The sequence below is a fragment of the Amblyomma mixtum genome, chromosome 1 (genome assembly GCF_055824585.1).
Source record: "Amblyomma mixtum isolate Tamu chromosome 1, ASM5582458v1, whole genome shotgun sequence".
NCBI classification, from domain to species: Eukaryota; Metazoa; Arthropoda; class Arachnida; order Ixodida; family Ixodidae; genus Amblyomma; species Amblyomma mixtum.
The window spans coordinates 312,900,350-312,919,743 of NC_143012.1; the positions used below are offsets into that span (position 1 = coordinate 312,900,350).

At 45.0% G+C, this 19,394-nt stretch overlaps 1 protein-coding gene across 1 annotated transcript in view; it reads left to right on the forward strand.

Annotated features, from left to right (window-relative positions):
- The window catches only part of Taf1 (TATA-box binding protein associated factor 1), a 51,057-nt gene that overhangs the window by 1,130 nt on the left and 30,533 nt on the right, over nucleotides 1-19,394 (forward strand). Inside the window, exons 4-15 of the mRNA XM_089566975.1 lie at nucleotides 18-125; nucleotides 1,123-1,197; nucleotides 2,398-2,687; nucleotides 4,092-4,307; nucleotides 5,533-5,712; nucleotides 7,089-7,229; nucleotides 8,341-8,428; nucleotides 11,246-11,341; nucleotides 11,555-11,664; nucleotides 11,772-11,900; nucleotides 16,897-16,989; nucleotides 18,218-18,508. Of these exons, the coding sequence (XP_089423101.1) occupies nucleotides 18-125; nucleotides 1,123-1,197; nucleotides 2,398-2,687; nucleotides 4,092-4,307; nucleotides 5,533-5,712; nucleotides 7,089-7,229; nucleotides 8,341-8,428; nucleotides 11,246-11,341; nucleotides 11,555-11,664; nucleotides 11,772-11,900; nucleotides 16,897-16,989; nucleotides 18,218-18,508 (1,817 nt within the window). The remainder of the gene's footprint in view (nucleotides 1-17; nucleotides 126-1,122; nucleotides 1,198-2,397; nucleotides 2,688-4,091; nucleotides 4,308-5,532; nucleotides 5,713-7,088; nucleotides 7,230-8,340; nucleotides 8,429-11,245; nucleotides 11,342-11,554; nucleotides 11,665-11,771; nucleotides 11,901-16,896; nucleotides 16,990-18,217; nucleotides 18,509-19,394) is intronic.

The following is a 19,394-nucleotide window of genomic DNA, read 5'->3' on the forward strand; positions in this document are numbered from 1 at the left end:
TGCTTCAATCCTTGCAGAATATTCAAAGAAGTTGCCATCGTCAGTGGACTACTTCGATTTTGAAGAACTCGCAGATGATGATGGTGATGAAAAGAAAGAAACCGCTGTTGACACATCTGTGCTTGGTAAGAGGCTGCAAGTTTGTTTAGGTTTCACATTTGCCGAGTATTCATACAAGCAAGTGCATATCTTTCACATATGCAAGTTATTGAATGTGCAGGCTGGTATTGGCTGTGTATGTTATGCTGTCCACACTGTGCGATGTCAGTGCACGTTAAAGAACCCCAGGTGGTCGAAATTTCCAGAGCCCTCCACTACGTCGTCTCTCATAGCCTTAGTCGCTTTGGGACGTTAAACCCCATAAACCAAACCAAACACAAACATTCCTTTTCTTGGGGTGCAATACAGACCTTTAAAATATTTGTAAGAGCCAGTGTGAGGCACCATCACTTATTACAGCTTTTTATGAAGACTTACATGCACAAATGAAACAGGTTCTGTTTGAGATCATCCCCTGCATCTCTTGTATATAGCTCCAGGTGTAGACTACATAGGTTTTTTCAAACGTGTGTCAACTGTCTGACATTCTGTGAGGCTGTCGCATTTGTTTGGTTTGGTTTGGTTCATGGGGTTTAACGTCCCAAAGCGACTAAGGCTATGAGAGACGCCGTAGTGGAGGGCTCCGGAAATTTTGACCACCTGGGGTTCTTTAACGTGCACTGACATCGCACAGTACACGGGCCTGTAGAATTTCTCCTCCAAAGAAATTCTAGCCGCCGTGGCCGGGATCGAACCCGTGTCTTTTGGGTCAGCAGCCGAGCACCATAACCGCTGAGCCACCGCGGCGGCTGTCTCATTTGTGTGTTTATTCAAAGGGTAGTGCACGTGTAGAAACACCTTAAACTTTTTTCAGGTTAAATGCTTGAACTGTACTTCTGGAGACCAGCACGACTTGCATGCAATGCTGTGAAGTCTGCTTTCATGGCAAAACTTGCTATCTGAGATGAGAGACATGCAGGGAATAGCGTAGATGTGCAGATCCTTTTTTTTCTCACTTTCTCTCATTTTGATCCAGTATATTTTGTGTGTAAACATGCCTTCCGCTGCGGCATCTTTCCTTAGGCTCCGATCTGGCTGAAGAAAATGACACTTTCGAGGGTGCATTCCAGCGAATGCTGTATGCTTGTCGTAGTCAAGGTATTATAAATAATCCTGTGGTTTCGCACCTAATTGCACTGTGTGTCTTTTGCACTCAGATGAGAAATGACCTCTGTGGCCTTGATGCACTGCACTGCGTGTGGGTTTCTCTGTGTCCGGTGTACCTTGCGCATGAGGCTGGGCTGAGCTTGTGGATGTTTGTCTCGGGAGAATGCATCTGGAGGAAAGTGAACAAAAAGGAGAGAGAAAGACAAAGTGGTAGACTGTCTTGTTGTCAAGAGTGGGCATTCCTGTGAAATATTGGATGTGTGGATGAGTCCCAACAACCTCCCTTTTGGAACGAGGTGGTGACAGGTGCCACCAGGCTCAGTATCTTTTCTCCACCGCTACTGCTGAATCCATCTTTCGGTCATTACAAATTCCCATACATTTTAGGTTGTAGCGAGTATGATTTCTAATAAGGGAGCGGCATGGCTACAAAGGAAAGCTACGCAGCTTTCACAGAAGCTGTGTAATTGAAGAAAAAGTAGTTCTGGTCCGGGGTTTGAACCCAGGACCACCGCCAATCCGGAGTAGTAACTTTACTAACTGAGCTAATCAAGAAAGCTAGCATATGGCAGGGCAAGGCTAAATTGATTGATAACTCAAAAGTGTTACTCACTAGCATCCACCCAAGTTCAGCATATGGCTACAATGTAGCCGTATGGCTGTGCTTTGTGAATGCAAATGAGTAATTGTTTCTTTAGTGTAAATTTACTACACCTTGGGAGATTCTCTGAAGCACAGTGGACTAAATATGATTCCTCTAATCATCACTGAGAGCTCTCTTGAAAACAGCGTACTTGCTAGAAACACCCATGAGAAAGGGTTATTTGAGCAATGCCTCTATTCCTACTACAGTCTTCCAGTTTTATAAGCATAATTGTAGAAACTCTTTAAATGGTGAGGCTTTACACAGCTGCAGAAAACGATGAGCATGTTGAATTGATACATTGCTGCATTTTTGTGCACTTCAGTAAGATGTGTGGGTGTCATTCTTCATTGTTCACTATCCTCCAGCCTAAAACCCTCCTTCCCTTTTTGTGTTTGTTTTTGTGGTGCACATTGGTTTCTCGTGGTGTTTATTGCACTGAGATTGTTGTGAGCACTTCTTCATTTTTGTGCTTTAATTTTGCTAGTATGTGACTTGTGGATAAGCCAGTAACAGTGGTACTGAAGCGCAGTTCTTGTTACACACAGAGCAAAGAAGTGAGGATGGCACCAAGATCAAAGATCAGGAAGAGGCCGTCAAGGAGGCGTCTGAAGACTCGCAACTGATGCCACCACCACCAGTTCCGGCACCCCTGCCAGACTCTGCAGCGGCTGAGAAAGATGCCAGCAAGGGAACTGAGGAGGCCAAAGAAAATGAAGATGATGACTCGTCCTCAGCACCAAAGCGCAACCTCGACACCCCTCTGGCAGCCATGTTGCCTTCCAAGTATGCAGACTTGGATGTCACTGAACTCTTCCCAGAGTTTCGACCTGGTCAGGCAAGTTCTTTTTTTAACTGGCTTGCTGAAATTTAATATCCTGGTTTTTGGAGCTGGTTTACAATTTGAAATTTACTCCAGTGTACAGCCTTTGTCAAAAATATGCAGCCCAAGAGATTTGCCTCCAAGATTGCCTCTAGCACATTTGGCAGTCCTAAGCTTGGTAGGGTAGAGGATGTGAGTTCCTCCCACCTTTGAGGAATTAGGGACACTGGTGGAACAAAAAGCTGCAGGGCTCAGAAGCAAACCCTTTGGGCTGTATATTTTTAATAGAGGCTGTACACTTGCATAATACTATAGTTCTCATGATACTCGAAGGAGGTAATTGTGATGGGATATTGTTGCATTGGATCTGGAGGTATAGGAAAGAAGAAAATAATTTGAGTTAAGGGTTTCCAACCATGGCTGCAACTTTGGGGGCACTCAGAGCCAGGACCGCTCTGCTGGCTTTGGCCGTACCTGGAGCCTTGGACAGCACACATAGCATCAAGGGTTAGCCAACAGGCCAAAGGGTTCATTGGGATCTCCCATTTGGTGGTCTCCCTTGGTAGTGCAGGCATGCAGGCAGGCTGGCGCACTTCTCAAAAAGAGGGTGGTCACCTGGTTGTAGTGCTCCTGGCTCTTGACTTGGTTTCGGCTCCATTCGCCTGCCTCAGTGTCGCCTCAGTGCATCTCCTCTAGAGTCCACATGCCCCTCAACTCAGAAGGGGGGGGTGGGGGTTCGGCGAAAAAGCACTGGTGTGCAGCACTCGCTCAGCAGCCTGGATTGCCGGCCGCTGTTGCTCCGAGTGAGACCGTAAAGAAGTAGTGCTGGTTGTGTCATGGGAGAGGTATGGTGAGGGCGTTCGACCTTGCCTTGGGTGGGCGAGGGTGTAGAGCGGACGTAACTAGTAACTGCACATCTGCATTTTTATCTGCTGAAAGTACAGTACTGATATGAATCCAGCTGCCTTCTTTGTGAGGGACTATTTTTGGGATAAACAGCGTTTTTCGTCGTAATATGTCATATCCAAAAACTTCTGTGTTAACCTGCTGCCCAAGAAGAAGCCTTTAAGCATGGTATGCAGTTCTTGAGAGAGTGTAATCTTTGATCATAGGGTCCAGTTGTGCCTGGAAGTGGTTGCATTTACAGGGGAAAGGGTGTGAAATAACTGTTGCTGGCACTTCTTTGACCCTAGGGAAGGGCAGAAGGTCTGAGACTTGTGTACTCCTCCATTTTCCTTTTCCAAACCATGGTCTTGCATTGCCGAGGCCCGTGCACACCTTGGTAGGCCATGCATAGAAAGTACGCTGCTTTTTTTTAATCTTCTTCTGAAAGATGATTGTTGACAGTTGGGAGGTATGGTCAAAATTGAGAAGAGCTTAATTTCTGTTGATATAATGAGCCACTGCCTATCGTTGCAGGTGCTGCGCTTTTCGCGACTGTTTGGCCCGGGAAAGCCGTCGAGCTTGCCGCAAATCTGGCGTGGAGTTCGCAAGCGCAAGCGGAAGAAGCAGGGCCCACCCGCGGACAGTGATGGAGCCTCCCAGGATGGGGGTGGTGGCCGCGGAGAGGAGTTTGAATGGCGCCTGGATGTGGCCTCGCCCCCGCCTCCAGAAATGTGCGAGCCAGACGATGAGGTCAGCAAACCCATACACGTGCCGTTTGACAGCAGCGTTTTTCACTATTTGCCTCTCCCTCTTCATTTAATTTGGGACTTATTTCTACAGTTTCTACCGGAAACAACTGTGCCAGCTGATATGCACTTCCTTATTTGCCACTGCCACGTGCTTCACTCATCTTAGCTGTTTCATGAGCAGCTGTTACAACTAGCACGCATTTTGTACCCTACCTAGCAATACTTTCTTTTTATTACTTCTAAATGTTCATTAAAGCTGTACTTGCAGAAGAGCATTGGTTAACCTTACCTAGGCAGTTTTGAACTTCCAACAGTTTATTGTTTCCTGCTGTTGTTGAGGGAATTAACCTTGCTGCATAATTGAAGACAAGCAAATTAGGTCTCACTTCTTAACACGCTAAAACGGTAAAACTGGATGCATGTACCATCACACAGATTGCAACACACAGATTGTGTTAGGTGCTCAGTTCATGAAGCAGTGAAAGTCCAGCATAGTTTGAAAGTTTTGCACCTAGTGACTGCTAAATAGAACAAAGCACCCTGGATATTTGTGCGTGTGTGGTGCTATGTATCAAGGTGCATGGATTAACTACAAAGAGGAAACTTCAGTTGGTCGACTCCATGTGCACTGTAGGCCATATTATGTGAGATAGTAATTGGGCATATTACTAAGTCAATAGCGAAGTTCTGTATATTAATTGGTCACCTGCTAATGTTGCAATACCTCTGTTAAAACATTTTTTTTTTACCAGGAAAGTTAGTTTTTTGGAACGATTGATTTTAAATTATGCCTTCAGTTTTCTTTGGGAAATATCTTGGGGAAATACATCTAGGATTTTTTTTTTTCTGGCTTGGCTACAAGCATGCCATTTTGTTCCAAGGCATTGATTATATATATGTAGCTATATTGAATGCCACCCAGAATATCCTACATATATTTCTAGAATTTCTACTGCCACTTAGAAATCTTCACGTGCAAAACATTATCATCTGAAGGGCTGTGGGAGGCCACAAAATTGTTCGAATTCCCAAAAAATTCAGCAATGTTTCTGGCTTTACTGTGTTGATCTTCCGGCCTGTCAAGCAGCTTAATTTTTACCATCTTACTATAAGCATGTCTCTGAGCTTATTTTGATGCAGTGCACGATTTGTGAAGATGTTGTCACTCCTGTTTTGTCTCTATGCCCACCCACATGACGCGTGGCCCAATGGGTGTTGCTCTGCAGATGCGGTTACTGCGGCCCGAGGAGGAGCAAGCGTCAGGAAACAAGAACGAAGCATCGCGTTCCTCTGATGTGTCACCACAAGTGGCCGACTGGCGCTATGGGCCAGCCCAGCTGTGGTACGACATGTACGGGATTCCAGAAACAGGGGACACTTTTGACTACGGCTTCCAGTGCATCACAGTGAGTTTGAGATACTGGATCATCTCCTTCTTTTTTTTATTATTTCAGATGGGTTCAGTATGAGATGCCCAGATGTTCTTTCCAACCATAGAGGTGTGAAAGGAAATTGAAATTGCTGTCTGACCTGCTGCAGTGGCACAGTGGCTATGCTGTTTGGCTGCTGAGCCTGGTCACATGGGATCAAATCTCAGCTATGGCAGCTGCATTTCCATGGAGGCAAAACGCAAAAGCTGCCATGTGCCATGTGATGTCAGTGCATGTCAAAGAGCCCCAGGCGGTTAAAATTAATCCATAGCCCTCCGCAGTGAAGTCTCTCGTAGCCCATGTGCAGCTTTGGGGTGTTGAACATGCCTCATGTTAACCAAAATATTTAGGGGAATCCCCCAAGGTGGAGTAGATTTGTAATAAGGGAGTAATTACTCATTGACGTCCACCTGAGCGCAGCCATACGGCCACAAAGGAAAGCTGTATAGCTTTCCTTTGTGGCCGTATGGCTGCGCTCGGGTGGATGTCAATGAGTAATTACTCCCTTATTATGCCTCATGTTAATGCCCCTAGAGGGCCTTTGAGATGCTAATTAATATGTGTGTGTGTGTGTGCGTGTGTGTGCGCGCGCTGTAACGTGACGGTCTTCAGCGTAAACCACTTTAAAACCAGTGACTTTCAACCTTGAAAAGGAATGCTGTGCTAGTTTTCGCCTGTGGCAGGCTTAGCTAGTGTCACAGTCGAGTGCATCTTAGGTGACAAAGACGTATCGGGACTGCAAAGGACAGCGTAATGCAAGGATTGGTTTTAACCATCAGGCGTTCGTTATTGTATGCAGAAGTCCTGTTGCTCTGACAGTCTCGCATTTTGCGACGTTTCATCGTGCCAGCTAGAGATCTAGCACCGTAGCCACTAAGCTGCCACTGGTGCAAAAACAGAGGGAGGGGAAGAGAGTTCATGGGAAGAGGTGAATGGAAGCGAGTGCCTCTGACTGCCCATCAACCCCCATTGCCTCCCCTCATCCTTTCCCCACCGCAGACCGCATCGTCTCAGTCACAGTGGACACTCCCACTGCAGCATTATCAAAGTGATCACAGAGACGCGATTGAAAGAAATAAAGAGTGGCGCTAGAAAGTGCTGCTAGTACATTGCAAATATTGCACTGAAGTCTCAAGTAGGAATGCACCTCACTTTATGGTTGCTGGGTAAAAATGCTGATTTATGTTGGTGGCATATAGTTTTGTTTGTGTTGAAGTTGCTAATTATGTTGTGTTACTCGCATAGTTATTCATCCACTGTGGAGCAATACTGGGACTTCAATGTGTGGAGTGAAATGGCGAACTTGCGCCATTGTGGCATCAGTTGGGTTGTCCTTATCCCCCTGCTTTCAGGAAAATGAAGACAGGGACCAGTATCCACATACAATGGAGCTGAAGGATGTTGAAGACTTTCCTGATGATGCATACCTTATGGTATCTCAGCTGCCTTGGGAAGATGATGTGATCTGGAATGCAGAGGATATCAAACACAAGGTGGGGACAGTGCATGTTTTTGAACAGTGCATGTTTTCTAACCTGTTTGTGCTTGAAGCACGAAATTGACACGTGCTGCGCTAAAGGAACTGATTATGTTAACAGGGTTACTCTGCAAAGTGAAGTGAGGCAGTTTTGGGAACTTTTCATGATGTGAGTAAAGACATAGCCATTAAGGTCATCTTTTCTCTGATGTTTATGCTTATTATGTGTCTGCATTGAACATATATTATAAAATTGATGATTCTTTTTCAACTTTAGGGTGCTGCAAAGCGCCGCTTAACTTGTAGAATGCACAGTTGGATTTTGAAAATTTTGGAGAATTTTTTTTTTTAATTGTGCTCTTGCAAGTGCAGCAAGCAGTTGTTTCAAGCAGGTGAGATCAGCACAAGAGGTCGATTCACTTCAATGTGCTTCCGCATTATCCTTTGTTGTTCATTACCGAAGCATACTGTTGGCATAAAATCTAATTTCTGTATTGTCTCTAGAGCATACGTGATATGCTGGCAGCATTTTTGGCAACCGCCCTTTCCCCTGTGGGCTAGGAGGTGACACGGCACCATTTCTTTATATTATTTTTTCTTTACTCAGTAGCAGCAGAGGCTAACATATGGGCTTTCTTCATTTTGGCAGCGGTCATGGTTTTCATGCTTGATAAATTTTATATTAGATGGGGTGGAGGATTAGGCTGGGTTAATGATATGAAAGCCTTTAACATTTTTGCTTACCGGAATAATTCACTGTGGGAAGATAAGAGAATATTCTTGCTCTTCTTTTCACTCTTTGTGTGGCTTTTGAGCCAAACTGATATTGGCATGATTAATCGAAGAAAAAAAAAAATCGCATAACATGCACCGAGGGCATTTCATGTTTTGCTTTCTTTGTAGCTTTTTTAAGTCAGTTTAACTTATTCTTCTGATATAGAAACAGCAGCTGTTAACTTGTGCTTTTTTTGATAAAAGTCCATGATCTGTGTGCAGTAACAGAGTGCAGAGCATTGAGATTATTTCTTCATTGCCGTGGTCTGCTGTGCTTCTGGAATGGTGGAACGGTCTGTTGTGTGGCCGCTCAGATGTACCCTAATGAATCTCCATGCACATTTTATTAACAGGTTTTAGCCAAGCTGAACAATAAGAACAATGCAGCTGGCTGGGTTCCTTCCATCCTGAACCGAACGGCGTCAGCGTTCAGTCAGCAAGGTTGGTTGGAGCATACTCTGCAGTGCTTAAATGTTGTGGAATGTCAGACGTGGTGGTATTGCATATTTGTAAAGAAATTTCGTAAATGGAGCACAGAGGGGAAACCTCATAATTGTCTGTGCAAGATTACAACATATCTTGACTATTTCCTTATGTTATTTCTTAAATTGCTGTCTCATTTCTTCATCGAATGGGACATAAAAAGACATTTCTACACTGTCTAGCATGACAGAATGATTGGCTGGAGCACATTTGCGGTTTAATTTCAATATTCATTGACTATGACAGACAAGTGGCCATGGTCATGGCCCATGGCCATCACAGGCTAAGTTTTTTCTCTCTCTTTTGTTTTGTTTTTCTTCTAATGTGCAGAGTAGCAGGCAAGGCATTATGCCTGGTTAGCCAGCCTCCCTGCTCTTCCTTTGTTCTGTTTTAATTGGTAGGGTTGTGTGAATATTTGGAATTTCAAATATGAATCGAATACGCATGTGATTTCGGTTTACCGTATTTACTCGCATAATAGGCGCTCTCGCATAATAGGCGCACCCCTGGTCTAGGCGCGAAAAATCGGATTTTTTTTATTTCCGCGCATAATAGGCGCACCCCGAACTTGGCTCTGTGATCAATACTGTATTCACACAATTGCAAGCCGACGCCTCGCTGCCCCTTGCCCCCAATCTTTATTTTAACAAAGTTTTTGCTGAACTCACTACTAGTCCTCACTAGTGCTGCTGCCGTCGCAGCTGCTGCGGACCCACAGCACGTACAACGACATTGCGTAGAACAGCCGCGCTCCGTTTTCAGGGATGCTCACTTTAAACGACTGTTTGGAAAGCTTCATCTCCAGCCGGAAACGTTCCCGACTTACCCCCGCGAAAACCTTGGCGCCTGGAGTCGCGTACAAAAATTTAGGCACGCCGCAGTCGCAACTGCCGCACTTCTCGGCCACGTCGAATTTCCGACCTGCCGCACGCTCGCCGTGTTCGAGAGCAAACTCCCAGTCGTGTAGCCATTAAGGTGCTTGCCCGTCGAGCTAAAACAGCAACGCTTGGCGGCAAAGCCAAAAGCCACGATGAACTAACGCGCTAGCGCAGATCCCGGCGCTTGACAGCAACAACAAAAAAAAAAAACTGGAGCTGGTGAGGCTGATGGCGATATGGATAGCGAAAGCTCGCAGCGGAGGAGAGAGAGAGAGAGAAAAACTTTATTATGGAAAGTGTATTTACACCCCCCTTGGGTCCCTGGACCACCGCGCGGTCCCACTCCACGTCGGAACGTTCATGCGGTGTTTGTTCATGACGTCGGCACCCCGAAGCACCGCAGCAAGCTGCGATGGCGGGTCCGGAGACGAGAGCACGACCTCCCAATCCTCCCAACTTGATAACGCGGGCTGTCCCTGCGGGGGAGGATCAGCAGGGCAGCCGAAAAGGATGTGGGAGTGTGTGGCGTGAGGGTCGCCGCACAGGGTGCATGCAGGGGAGGTGCCACAGTAGTGGGATAGCAGCTGAGGGAGAGAGCGGGTCTGGAGGCGTCTCCAGAGGATCTGTTGGGAATGGGTAAGGGAGGGGTGTGGAGGAGGGTAAGTCCGACGGTCCAAGACGATGATGATGATGATGAGCGTGATCTCGGGCGCCCTCCGTGGGCGGCGTCTGGAAGCTCCTGTGCGCGTGTGTAGCCTCCGCGATCAAGCGCCTGCGGGAGCTGATCGCTGAGGCCTCAGCACGTGCATTTCGAAGGCTATTCCCGCGTGGGTCATAGGAAGTTTCGGTGCGACCCTTACATGGATTTTTTAAAAAATATTTTCTACGGGAAAACGGGGTGCGGCCCGTACCTGAGTGCGTTTATGCGGTATGTTCAGTCTCGCGAGTCGAAAAATTTCCGGAAATTTTACCCCGCATAATAGGCGCACCCCGAACTTTGAGCCGGATTTTCTGGAAAAAAAGTGCGCCTATTATGCGAGTAAATACGGTATATTCCGATCGAGAGATGAATATTAGAAAATTTTCTAACATTCGGCAGTGATTGAATATCACCGATTTTCATAAATCCAATCGTGGCGAAACTACAGTATCTGGACAGAGTATCCAAAGATTGTGTTTGAAGTGTCAGGAAAACGGTATAGAAGTGTCCACTTCTCTTTCTTCCTCGTTTGCCGCGTGGACCGCTCAGATTTGGACGCTGCTGGTCTTGGCATTCCCATAAAAACAAGATGGCTCACCAGTCGTTGTGTTTGTATAGGACTTGTAATTAACTATTTAGGTGTGTTTGTTATAATTTAACATGATTATATTGCTTTTATTTTGTGCAGTTCTATTTTGTCAAGAAATTGTCACTCTGTTCAAGAATTAAAGACATTTATGAATTTGCCTCAACTTAGTGGTGCACTTGTGTGTGCTGTTTGGGTCTGCAGCAATTGAGGATTGATTTTAACACAGTACACTGTTCCGACTCTGAGAACTGGAAAATAATGACCTGACTCTTCCGGCACTAGGAAATTTCTTGTAGTACTGGTAATAAATGTATAGAAGCTTTTTAAAGTTAGCTTTTTGTCACTTATTTTCATCTGCAAATGGAGCATATTTAAACAAAAATGTTAAAAATAAAGGTATTCTGTTTGTTTTATACTCACCCCAAGCTGTGGCCTTGTTGTCTGTTGTGTCCTCATATACCACACGCACCAGTGTAAGGAATGCTATCAGTGCAGGGGCTGAGTTTTTATGATGGCTGATCCGCAACTGTAGTCATTTTTCTCTGAAACAGTGTTTGGTGTGCGTCTAAAAGGAGGGTGTGCTGACCATTTCACATCTCATATTTCAGCCAAGAGTGTTTCTGGAGCTGGACTTCTGGGTACTTCTCAGAAGGGCATGTCCACAAGCATGCTGGCCAAAGCAGGAGCCAAAGCTGGGCTCGCAAGTGAGTGGCCATGTTTTCCATACTGCTGGGGTGTAGGCACTCTGTACCTGGTTCACTTCCATTCCTGGGTTAGTTGCGCAGATTTCTTGCATTTGTTTGCGCTTTTGGAGGGGTAGATGCTGCTCGTTCCAAAATGTCATCTTTTTTTTTTTTCCGTGCATCTATCTTGTTGCTCAGAGTACAGTTGTTAATATGCTTAATTTTTCCATGCAGAGCCAGATGCAGGGGACGACAGAGATGACACGTGGTACTCCATCTTTCCTGTTGAGAACGAAGAACTTGTTTATGGCTGCTGGGAAGACGAAGTCATCTGGGATGCACAGGTCTGATGTTGTGCATCGGTCTTCTTGAGGCTGTACAGATTTGAAACCAGAAAGTGCATGCACTCTGAAGTCGTTTACCTGCTGTTTAATTTTTGTCCCCTTTGCAGGCCATGGTGAAGAAGCCGGAGCCTCAGATCCTTACCTTAGATCCCAACGACGAAAATATCATCCTGGGAGTGCCCGATGATCCTGATCCTAACTCTCTTGCTAACACCGAGCCAGTGAAAGAGAAGAAGGTGAATGCATATATCTCTGCATTCTTTGCAAGCTGCATGCTGCCACACTCCTTAACCCCTTCACCGTTTTGTTATGTCAACGAATTTCTTACCAAAACTGCTTACTTTTTTTATTCCTGATTTCGATTAATATTGCAATAAAAACCATGCATTCGATCTTTAAAAAATATTTGAAGCAAACATGAAGTCAAATTAGCATATTGAAGTTTATTATTTCTCGCAATACAGAAAACCAACATCTTGCAGGTAATAAGCGATAAATATATTCAAGCAAGTCATCAGGGAAGCTTATAGTGGTCTAACCGGGAGCTGCGAAAAAAGGAAACCGAGGGGGTCGCGCAGGGATGTTGCTGACGGCGATCTCTACATCCACTGACGTGCGCTCGCGATGTTGCATCAGAGCTGTCCTCTTCTTCATCGGAAGAGCTGATCAGCACAACGTCATCACTATTGTCCTCGCTCCCTGAAACAATGTACACTTCGGTGTCTGAATCATCATCGTTTTAAGAAGGTGACGAGGAAGAAAAGCGTCTTTTCCAAGAAGACGGCTCAACAAAACACACATCGCCTCCGCCGGACGCCATTTTTAAAACCCAGGTTGCCATACGAAAAATACATTTATGCGGTAGAAGAAAACAAAATTTTCAGGTCAGTGCTGCCATCTGTCGAGTAAAATGCCATCTAAGCCCCACACGAGCGCTGCTCGTCCGAAACGCTGAAAGGAAGAACCTATTCAGCGAGGACGAGCTACAGTCGTCCAAAACGGTTTGGGGACGGCTTGGCAAGGACGAGCGTAGCTCGTCCAAAACGGTTAAGGGGTTAAACTTCCTTGGTTATTCAGCTCTGCACATATGTGCACTGTTTTCATATCTCTGTGTCATCACGAAGTGCATGCCTCACACCACATCATAGCCTTGCTGGTGATGGCGACATGTGTTAGCATTTTTTGGCTTTTTCTGGCTTATAAAAGCTGTGTTTTCAGTGAAAGTAGCGTCTTTGTCATTAGAATGCAGTAATCTATCGATACAGGCCGACTTCAATTTGCCCTCAGTGTCCTTTTAAAGTGTAACACTGTGAAGAGAGTGTATTCTAAGTAATAAAGCCTAGAGCCTATACAGTAGAGCCTCGCTGTTCAGTGTGTCACAGGACAGGACATGGGGAAAACATACCTGTTGGGAAATGTGTACGTAGTAGCCGAATGCAGTGCGTCAGGAAACTGTGCATCGTTGTCTACTGCTTTATTTTTATTTATTGCGAGCTCAGCTTGCCTGTTTAGAGTTTACAAGGCCCCTGTGGATCTCTCAATCATTCTTCAGAATATCTTAAATGCCCCGTTTCGGCTCTCTGTCTGTCTGAGCAGCTGTTGGTGAAAGGGAGGCAGCAGTGAGGAGGAAATGCACGCGGAGCAGTAGATGTTGCAGTACATGTGCTCTTCTGCACTGTTTTTGCGGCAAACATTTTAATCTCACACAGTTCTTGTCTGCTGGAACCTAGAAATCGTGCCTTTTAAGCTGGAGATGGCGAGAAAAAAAGCATGTGACGGAAACAAGGCTGTCGATGCCAACCCGCGCAATTGTGTCTGATGCAGCGTTGCTGGCTCTCGTTTTGCTGGTGCATAGTTTTGTTTTTGCATCGTCTTTCGTTCGTGCCCGCATCGCAGCAGCGATGGAACTGCACCGACAGCTGCAACAGAATTCATGCTGCCCGTAAGCATGCGTGACATCTGCGTGGGTGCAGTGTGCCGGAAGAGTGTAAATTAAATTCCCGCTCTGGCAGGCATGCTGTTCTGTGCACTAATTGCAGGCTGTCAAATGCCAGCTCGGGGTAAAGCGCTATTACGAGGTGACCCTGGCGACGTACCATGTGGGGACGCTGCCACAATTGCAATTTAACGGCAGCGTTTGTACTGCATGTGGGCAACTTCAGTTCTGGCTCATGAAACTGTAGCAGCTTGGAAAACGTACCACTCAAGAGAACATAGCATTAAGGAACATAACAGCGGGGTTCTACTGTAACACCTTTTCTTTTTAGAGGGAAGGGCTCATCTTGTTCAATTCTCGATGCTTCAGCATTCCAGATGTTCATGAAGATGAAGTAATGCATTTCAGTTTGCGCCAAGTGCTCGAGCTGATTGCTGGCTGTAATAAAACACTGCTTGTTGCCACCACGATTTATAATAATTGTTGCTCAGTGTGGTAAAAATTTATCTGGAGAAATGCTACCGAGGACCGCGTCATTACTGACACTGCTGTTCTCATCCAGGCGCCGGGCGCAGGTAGTGCCTGTGGGACGTCGGGTGTTACTGGGGCGTCCGTTCCTTTTGCACCGTATCCGGCATACTCCTCCGCCTGTGGTCGCATGCCTGTCCCGCTGCAGGCCCCTGTAGCTGCTGCTGGCATGGCTCCTGGCACTACTACCTTCTCTGCTCGTGCTCCTCGTCCTTCTTCTCTCACGTTTATTGGCCACTACTATGTTGTGCCAAACGTGAGCCATGCATGCCGCGCATGTGTGAGCCTTGCATGTGGGGATGTGCATGACCTTCCCCTGCCTAGATCTTGAGCATGTGCCCAATTTGAAAAACTGTCCACAGTACCACAGCAGAGAAGGTTATAGATGGAAGGCAGGTAGGATTGCAGCAGCCATCGCTGCGCCTTTTGTGTGTGCATGTGTGTATGTGTAGAGAACTAGGCTGGACGAAGCTGGTTCTTTTGGAAGTGTGGCTGCATGCCCAAAGCCCTTTGCAGTGTGCCTGGTTAAAGATTTGGCTTTTTGTAAATCTAATGTTAACTGGGAATGGAAAATTCCTTTGTGAGATCACACTGCTACCAAATCGATTGAATGATATTAAAGACTCTTCCGTTGAAGTGTCTCTTCCCAGCACAGGCAAAGGGAAACTTGAGAACTTTCAGAAAAAGGGAATGAAGTATGGCCTTTTACTTCTTCGCGGTCGGCCTAGGCAATTGTGATACAAGCCCAGGCATCGCTGCCAGCCACTGGATTATTAAGCACACTTATTATGCACACCTTTGTTTGCAAAAGAACAGCTCAGAAGCAAAAAATGAAATCGATGGGATCTTCTGGTGCCCATTAGAGAGGTCATTGGGCAGACCAACTTGCATGGCTTGTGAACTGGCTATGGTTCTTCTTACTTTCCTTTTTCTGCTCATCCTTTGCTTGACCTGTAGCTTGAGAATAGCCGGAAGTGTGCTACATTCTTAATTTGCAGGTGCACAGTTGTGACACATGCTGTCAATTAACACTTATGAATTGCAAGTTGGCAGCATTCCTAAGCATTGTAGCATTTTTGATTGCTCACTTTCTTGAGCTTGCAGTGCAGTAATTATGCGTGGGTATGCTTACCTTTTTTTTTTCCTCTTGTTTGTGTGGGTCCAGCAAGGCTGCCTGTCAGTGACAACTTGCTGCTGGCTTTGTTGAAATTAGGAATTTATTTGTGCTTTTTATTTTAGCACAAGCTGAATATACATTTGCAAACAATGCAGCATACTTCCTGTCTTGTTTCATCTTTGTGTTTTATTTCTGTTTGTGTTAAGGGGGGACATGGGTCTTAGAGCATTTTTTCTTATTTAGAGACCAAATGCAATGAAACTGCACAGACTTATTCAGTTTTTTCTGCTGATTTCAAATATGCAATTTGTTTATTTCTAGGCCAATTAGTTACTGAGATATTAATATATATGATGCCATTGTCTGCTCAAACAACAGAAAAAAAATGGGCTATCAGAAATTTAATTTTAATATGTGGGTAGATACTACAGTGTGTGAGGAATGCAACGCTGGAAGCAGTTTTCAGTTTTTTGTCCGTGTGGACAAATGGGCTTAGTAATTAGTTTTCAAGTGAGTTAACCAGACATACAGTGCCAGAAAACACATGACACACATGAAACTAACTATTAAGCCCATTTGTCCTCACAGACAAAAAACTGAAAACTGCTTCCAGCGTTGCATTCCTCACACATTGTAGTATCTACCCACATATTAAAATTAAATTTCTGATAGCCCATTTTTTTTTCTGTTGTTTGAGCAGACAATGACATGATATATATTAATATCTCAGGAACTAATTGGCCTAGAAATAAACAAATTGCATGTTTGAAATCAGCAGAAAAAACCGAATAAGTCTGTTCAGTTTCATTGCATTTGGTCTGTAAATAAAAAAATGCTCTAAGACCCATGTCTCCCCTTAAAATAATGTCCAGGGTCACTCTCTGAGGCAGCCTTTTTTCTTAAGACGGCTTTGCAGTAGACAGCATTGTAGAACCGCAGACTTTTTCTGCAGGCATTTTCTGTAGTTTTTGTATGTATATGCAATGTGCAATATTGGTTGCTTAGATGCATGCTTGCTTGTGCTTTTTACTCCTTCATGGGCTTTGTGCCTCACTCCCTCTCATTTGTAATGGCATTAATATAAATACGATCGTCTGAAGCTGATAAGCAACCATGTAGCGGAGTCGGAAAATGGCATTAGCGTGGTCACTCGTTCAATATGTGGAGCCTACACATGTATTAGCCTATCGGAAAATTTAGCATCGTCAGCTGCATGAAAAATAGCTGCTTGAGTCATTTTTCTAGGAATTTTTCTCATCCAAGCAGTGTTGGAGTGCACAAGGTGCCATTTGAGTGGCCAGCTAGAATTACCTAGCGTAGCTGCTACCACTGTTAAAATCTCACTTGTAGCACCAAACTATCTTCTACTTATATAGATCTGCTCTCGGAATAGATTTTGTACCTCCAGACATCACATTGGAGTTTCTTTTTTTTATCTTTTGAAAGTTCAGGGCGGCACTTATCTACCTGAAGTTTCGATCAGATGATTAGAGTGCATATTTAGCTTCAAGCCTGCTTTCAAGCTGCGAGTAATGAGGAGTGCGAATATTGCCTTACTTACGTTTGGCACCATGGGGAACATTGGCTATTGTGTGAGGGGGGGGTGTTTGCATGCTGTTGTGGCTAGTAGTTAATGAGACTGGCGGTGCAGCTGTTCAATTCCATTCGCAAGGACATGGTGCGCAAGTCCCGGATCCTCCTGGGAAAGGCGGGTGTCATCGCGGAGCCTGAACCTCCGAGCCCGGTAGGTATTCTCCGCATCCGTACTGCTCCCTTTGTGACCAGAGATTTGAGAACTTGGTGCGTTTTAGTGTACTTTGTGTGCTTTCATTTTTTTTTTTCTTTACCAGGTTATTGGAACTTTCAGTCATTTTCTTTGTAGTGCTCTAGAACTTGGGTGTGGGATCATTTGTCATGAATCGCTCAATGAATTCCATGTAACCGTAGTCAGAGCACACTCCAGACTTAGTAGAACATCATATATTTACTTATGAAACACCTAGCTTTCAGCGTTTTCATTATTTTTTAGATTTTCTATCCTGTGCTGCAGTCTGAATGGCACAAATATTAAAGGCACTATGAAATAATGATACTTTAATTATTATCCTATACTTTACATGTAGAACTCATCACTCTCAGCTGCCATGCACCCCTTCAACTGATCAGGAAAAACAATTAATTCGCCTTCTGTATTGTTGGTTTCTAACAGTCGAAAATTTACTTAAAGTAGACTTTCATGCTACATATAAGCCAAAAAATTAATCTTTCATGATCTGTTAAATACGGTTTTGTTGGCCCGATACAATACAAATTTAACAGAGAAGGGCTCAGGATAAATGTGCTGTATGACCTTGTTTTTTCTGTAAGTTGGATAGTATAAGCAGAGAAAGATCTTTTAAAGGCCTAATGCCATGGCACTCTTTGAGCAAGTTGCCGTTGTGCCGATAGCATTAATCATCATCACCAGTATGAGAGAATCACTGCCTCAAAGTGCCATGTTTACATTAGCTGGTCGGTTTCTTAGTCTACTGTATGGTGATAACGTTGTATCGTTGTATGTAATTTGCTCTTTCATTAATTAAGGTGGTAAAAGCATGGGAGCTTGGAAATCTTGATATAAGTATGCACTTGCATCAAAAGAGGTTTCAGCGGCGATGGCATCTTTGGGAGAATAAACTACAAAAGTAAGTGAGATGCTTTCTGAGAACACGCATATTTTTTGCATGACATCTTTGGGTATGGTAGGTTAACAGATCAACCAAGCTGTGCTTTGTTGTGTCCCTGTTCTTTTTTTTTTTTTGCCAAGTACGACACTAGTACTTGGTAGCAAAACAGGTCGATACTTCTGGCTGCGTAAACAATGGCAGTGTAGTGACTGCATTTCATCCAGTTGTGTGGCCACATGCACTGCAGTCAGTGTAAAACTTGCAAAGCGCTCTTTCTGATGCTTCTCTTGCCTGCACATTGCACAGCCCCCAGTGCAGACAATGGAGAAGGACCCATACAACATCTCCAATGACGAGTTCTACAACCCCAAGCTGACTCAGGATTCCGCCCTCAAGCCCAATGTGGGTGGCAACCTGATCCAGCACTCAATCCCTGCCATTGAGCTGCGGGCCCCCTTCTTCCCCACCCACATGGGGCCCCTCAAGCTGCGCTCTTTCCACCGGCCGACGTTGAAGCGGTACTCGCATGGGGCCCTGTCACAGCCAGGGCCGCACGGGGTCATCCCTCTGCTCAAGCACATCAAGAAGAAGGCCAAGGTATGCTGCATGCTGGGTGGAGTGACTCCTGCTTAGTCCAGTACCAGGGAACAGGACATGCCCTCCACTATCAGAATCTTCTGATCCATCGGGGTGGGGGGGACGCGGTCCTGGTTGATATTGTACCCACTAGTTTCGAGTGGCATATCTTCGTGTTATACCCACAGTGCTTGCAGCCAGGTATGAGTGAATGAGGGAACCTACAAAGCATTGGGTGCCGGCTGTTGTAACTGTCTTCTATGCTTCCAGTTTGGATTGCAGGCTGTGTCCCGAATTCTCTTTTGTGAGTAGATAAGTAGAAAATAAGGAAACTGCAGTGTTTGAGAGGTTAATCATGAGAGAGTGTATTGAATTAAGAGGAGAGCATTCACCTATCAAATGGAATGATGCAAACAAGTTTATTTACTGGCCATATGGAACTGCAGGTAGTTTTTGCATTACAGTGTGAAATATCCCACATGGTGACTGGCAGTAAGGGCTGCTAACTCGTTTATTTAATTGTATGCATAGCTAACCTTATAGAGCTTGCAAAAATGGTTGAAATGATGCTCATGTGCCTTCATAGAATACCAAGACCATGGCCAATCTGACTGCCTACCATGTTTGCTCTTAGTAGTTGTGTTTGCTGCCAATGTTTGTTTCGTCATCAAGGAAAGAGATGGTTTGTAAGCATTTTGTTTGGATTGGCATGCAAAAAATTGCATACTTTCTTTTTTTGCCATGCTTTTGATCTTGCTAAGGCATTTGTGCCTTGGATAGTTCTTTTTTCAGTTTTCGAAGCAGTTATGGGAGCTCAGAACAGTAACATTTACCTGCAAGTGGCAGAGGGCATGTTTCACTGTTGGCACTGAGTTTCACCTTGTGGGCACTGTCTCACCCTCGTCCC